Source organism: Uloborus diversus, chromosome 4 (assembly GCF_026930045.1).
Source record: "Uloborus diversus isolate 005 chromosome 4, Udiv.v.3.1, whole genome shotgun sequence".
In the NCBI taxonomy this organism is placed as follows: domain Eukaryota; kingdom Metazoa; phylum Arthropoda; class Arachnida; order Araneae; family Uloboridae; genus Uloborus; species Uloborus diversus.
In genome coordinates, this window is record NC_072734.1 from 63,483,629 (window position 1) to 63,489,103 (window position 5,475).

At 37.4% G+C, this 5,475-nt stretch overlaps 1 protein-coding gene across 1 annotated transcript; it reads left to right on the forward strand.

Moving 5' to 3' along the window:
• Positions 1-404: 404 nt before the first annotated feature.
• Positions 405-4,085, forward strand: LOC129220608 (uncharacterized). The gene has a single exon (XM_054855037.1). It carries the CDS (start codon positions 405-407, stop codon positions 4,083-4,085), a length of 3,681 nt encoding a protein of 1,226 aa, XP_054711012.1.
• Positions 4,086-5,475: the final 1,390 nt, after the last annotated feature.

Here is a 5,475-nt window from a genome sequence, read left to right on the forward strand (position 1 = left end):
TGTTCACTTGATCGAGTCTATAGCTCCATATCTCTATGCCTCAGAAAATCAAAAAATACAGACAACATTACTGCATCTGAACTTTTAAACGAAGCTTCAGTGCAAAAACTTATTCATCAAGACTCTGGCTACGAAGTTCTCCGCTCAGAAAGATCTTCACCTTCTTTTTGGGAAGCGAGAAAAAAGGACCTCTTAGCAATGATACGCCAGTTGGGGTTACCAACTTTTTTCTTCTCCTGTTCTGCTGCGGAAATTCACTGGAATGAGCTAATTTGCATTCTCTTCTTAGTAATTGAAAAAAAAAAACAATAACAGTTGAAGAAGCAGAACAACTACCAAATTCATTGAAGAGGGAGCTGATTCGTAAAGACCCCGTCACCACTGCCCGGTATTTTGAACACAAGATGAGGGAACTTTTCAAGGTCATTCTTTCTCAATCGGGACCATTTAAAAACAACCCAATCACTGAATTTTTCACGAGAGTGGAATTTCAACACAGGGGTAGTCCACACATACACTCTCTCTTGTGGGCAGCAAACGCACCTAATTATGATCCTGAAGATTTACAGATTACTAACGAATGCCTAAGTTTTATCGACAAGTACATAACCTGCAGTTCTTCTCATGAGTTTGCCTCCTTTCAAAAACACAAACATACTTACACGTGTAAAAAAATGGAAAAAAATACTAAGTTATGCCGTTTCGGCTTGCCAGCACCACCCATGAAGCTCACAAAAATTCTTCTCCCATTAGAAGAAGAAGAAAAGCGCAAGGAATTTGCCGAACAGTTCATTGCACTCCAAAGCTTGTTGAAAGAAATCGATCGTGGAAAGGTGACTCCCAAAAACTTCTCCGCTTTTCTTGAGCTCTTGAAAATACAAAATGAAGAGGACTATATTTTACTTTTAAGAAGCAGCATCAAACGACCGACTATATTCATACGAAGAGACCTTTCAGATCTATCCATAAACGCATACAACAGCAACCTACTTTCACTCTCTAAATCTAATATAGATATTCAGTTTGTATTAGACGCATATGCATGTGTACAGTACATTCTAAACTACATAAACAAAAGTGACAGAGGTCTTTCGAAACTTCTGCGAGAATCCTTAGACCAATCGCGCAAAGGAAATGCGAGTATCAAAGAAAGGCTAAGAAGTCTTGGAAATACCTTTCTTAATTCAAATGAAGTATCAGCACAAGAGGCAATTTATTTAATTCTGGGAATGCCCCTCAGTCGTTGCTCTCGCAGCACAGTATACATAAATACGAGTCCTCCAAATGAACGCGTTCGGCTTGCGAAAACAAGAGCACAGCTTCAGTCTTTACCCGAAGATTCTACCGAAGTCTTTGCCACAGGGCTGATTGAGCATTATGTGGCTCGACCTCTTCAGTTAAATGAAATTTGTTTAGCTGACTTTGCATCATACTATACGTTCCATCGGCAAAAAAATAAGACAGTTTGTGAAGCAGAAAACGAAGATGAAGAAGAAACACTTGAGATAACTAATAATAACTGGCTTCCTCTCAGGGATGGATCGGGCTATGTTCATCGTCAAAACAGGGGGAAAATTATTAGATACAGAAATTTTAGCAAGGAGAGCGAGTCCTATAATTTTTACAGAGAGAATATTATGCTCTTCCTGCCCTGGATGGATGAAGTCAACGATATTTTGAAGCAAAACGTGGAATCTAAATATCAGCTTCATGAAGTTGAAATTAAAACAAAAGCAGCAGAGTATAATGCATCAAAAATGCGAGAAGCTCTTTCTTCGGCAATGCAAGAAGCTCAGAATGCAGTTTTTGATGAGACAGAGAAAATGGAACAAGTTTTGGAAAACGATTTCGAAATTTTTCGCATTGGTTGTGCAGACACCGATATTTTTGCAAATGCAGGCGAGGAAGCAATATGCAAAACTGCACAAAATTTCCAGCCCGCAAGACAAGTTCCCCACGATGAGTTTTTAAACATGGTTCGGTCATTGAACGTTGAACAACGGCAATACTTTCTCCATGCAGTACATTCTTTAAAAACTCGGAGAACTTTTCATGAATTTGTCACTGGAGGAGCTGGTACCGGAAAGAGTCATTTGATCAAAACAATCTATCAAGCATGCATTCGCCATTTTTCCGGACTTCCTGGAGCTGATCCAGATAAAGTTTCAGTTATACTGTGCGCTCCTACTGGTAAAGCCGCTTACAATATAGGTGGAGCGACGTTGCATTCCGTTTTTCATCTTCCCGTATCGCAGTATTCCCATGATATGCCCGAACTCTCTGCGGAAATGAGCAACACATTATGCTCTCACTTAATGTACTGCAAACTCATAATAATCGATGAAATCAGCATGGTTGGACTTCGGCAATTCTACCAAATAGATAAACGTCTGAAACAAATTTTTAAATCAGAAGAAAATTTTGGCGGTGTTTCAATCCTTTGCTTTGGTGATTTTCATCAGCTAAAACCAGTTGGAGATTCACACGTCTTTTCCTCTGGAAAAATGACCCACCTGGCGGATTTAGGACCATCCCTTTGGGACAATTTCTGCTTTTATGAGCTGACGACAATTATGCGTCAGCAAGAGAACCTGGATTTTGCTCATGCTCTCAATAGGTTAGCCTCTGGCACTATGACAACTGAAGACATTGCTTTGATGAGAAGCTGTGAGGTGAACGAAAACCGGACAGTTCCACCAAGTGCACTGCATCTTTTTCGGACAAATGCGGAATCAGATCGATTTAATGATCAAAGAATACAGTCTGCACCCGGAAACGGGATTATTTCTTCTGCTATCGACACTTTTTCGGGGGAGGCATCAAAGGAAAAAAAGGACGAAATTTTGAGGTCCTTTGCGTCCAAAACAGCTACGGAAACGCTGGGGCTCCCTTCCTCTCTTATTTTAAAGCACGGCGTGCGGTATATGCTCCGTCTGAACATCGACACATCAGATGGATTAGTGAATGGTGCTGTAGGTGTTCTCAGACGAGTTGACACGGGAAACCATACCAAATTGGGAACCATACCTTTGCGTGTGTGGATGGAGTTCGAGGATGGAAACACTGGGAGAAACTGCCGAAGCGCCATTTCGACACTAATGAAAGACAGAGGAATTCCTCCTTGTTGGACCCCAGTTGAAAGAGCTTGCCGGCAACTCAACACTGGTAAACGCCTTAAAGCACTAGTTTTAAGGAAACAGTTTCCCTTAGTACCAGCAGAAGGGATAACCATTCACAAATCCCAAGGATCCACTTACACAGAAATAGCTTTGCATCTACATAAAGGCATGGATCGAGCCAGCCTGTATGTTGCCTGCAGTCGAGTGACTAACTGCAGTGGTCTGTTCATTGTGGGGAATTTTCAACCACCGCCACCTCCACCACTACATCATCCAGTGAGACAGGAGCTTTTAAGATTGAAAACCAAATGCAGAATATCTTTGATGCATAGCTATGTTTCTCGTGCTCAAAGAAAAATATTTTTCCACAATGTTCAGTCCCTGCGCAATCACCACAAAGATTTGATATGTGACCAGGTCATATTAAAAGCAGACATCATATTGACCGTCGAAAACTGGTCTTTCAAAGAAGAAAAATATCCTCTAGAAGGCTACAAATGCATACAAAGAATAGATAACGAGACCTGCGTGCGCAAAGCTGTTGGAAGCACGGCATATGTGAAGCAAACTGCACTTGCACGCCCGGCTTCCAAAATAGCCACGAAGAGCCCTACCGGCCATCTGGAGGTACTAGTAGTGGAATATGAAGAAACGTACATTGTTTCAGTCTACAGATCTCCGAAATTTTCACTGAATGACCTTTTTGACTGTTTAACACAAATGATGAAAGATTTTCGTAAAGCGAACTTCATTATACTAGGGGACTTTAATATTGACTGGAAGACACACTCGCGAACTTTCCACCAATGGATGACTGCATTCAATCTTCGTATGGTTCTTGCTGAGGAAAGTAGCACAAATTATGACACCCAGTTAGATTTGTGCTTCACTAATATAGAATCAATTTCTGCATACTACTATGAATCTGTAACAAGCTTCCATAAACCCATCTGGGTATTATTTTAAAATATTTATGTTATTACAGCAGTTTTTAAATAGTTATAATAATCATGACACTGCAATATAAAAATGGTTCACCATTTAGAAAATGCATTCATTTTGAAACATATTTTTCTACAATTTCACTGTTATTATTTGTTAATATTGTCAAAAATAATTTTAGTTAATATTTGTTGATTTACTTAAGACAACAACTCTGCTTTGTATTTTGATTTTTAGAAAGAAACACGAAAAAAATCATGATGAATGTACAGATCCCATCATAATTAACTATTGGCATTAGCATAGTATTATTGCATTTACAATTTCAATACTTCTATTCGAAGTTTTAGACTTTTAAGAGATATGTTTTGTGGTTGTATGTACATTTTTTTTTCTTCAAAGTTCACTCTCATTTGATTTTTTGTACTTATGTAGATATTTTGCAAGCATATCTTGAGCACAATTTATTGTCATAATTTTGACTCATAATTAGCTTTTTAATGACCAATGAATAGTTTTAAGATCAATTACGAAAATATTATGTCATTGCTGCATGAGATATGAAATTATCATAACGTTTATTGACCGTGTTGGCTTTTCTTTTTTTAAACAACAGATAAATTTTTGTTGCGCGAAGTTTTTATGTAAATTTGTAACTATTTTCCATGGCCAAGAAATTGTACAGTTTCACTCGCAATAGTATCAAATTTACCAGGTTTATTATGCTGAAAGGAAAAGCTTTTTGACACCAGTTTTGTTTACAAGAGTAGCTTTTGCTGCCTATTTTTCAAGCAGTTCGAAATTGTTTTAAGTGTGTTTATGTTATGGCTTAGCGCAACTTTTTTGTAACTTTGATTTCCTCTATGCAATGAAGTAATAATGTCCAAATGTTAAACTTGTGTATCTTCATTACATTTTACCCCATATCATTGCCTTATTATCTTAACAGCGCCTGTTCTCTGTAAGTGCAAGTATTTATGGTAGTCGTTAGTTTTAGATAAATGTAGTAATTTATGATAAAGTAGAAATTGTCAAGTTTTCTTGATATAGTTCTCAGCACTTTGAAAACCTATGGAGGCATTCTCGTATTTAAATACAATCTTCTTCGCACTTGAATTCTATTTTCGTTAAGACTTAGAAGAAACAAATATTTATGCTAATGCGGTTTATGTTCAATGTAAATATTGTTAAATATTTTTTTTTACTGTGTCGTCAATGCTAACTTATTCTACTGACTATGAATACATTCTATAAAATAATGTTTAATACTACATTTTGTTGTAAAATTATTCTGGTGAATTTATCTAATGTGTCGTACTTAATGCATATCTGCTCTAATTTCGTAATTTTAATATATTTTTTGAATGCATACTTCTTAAATAATGCACGACTAATTTGTGAAATTAAGTTTTGC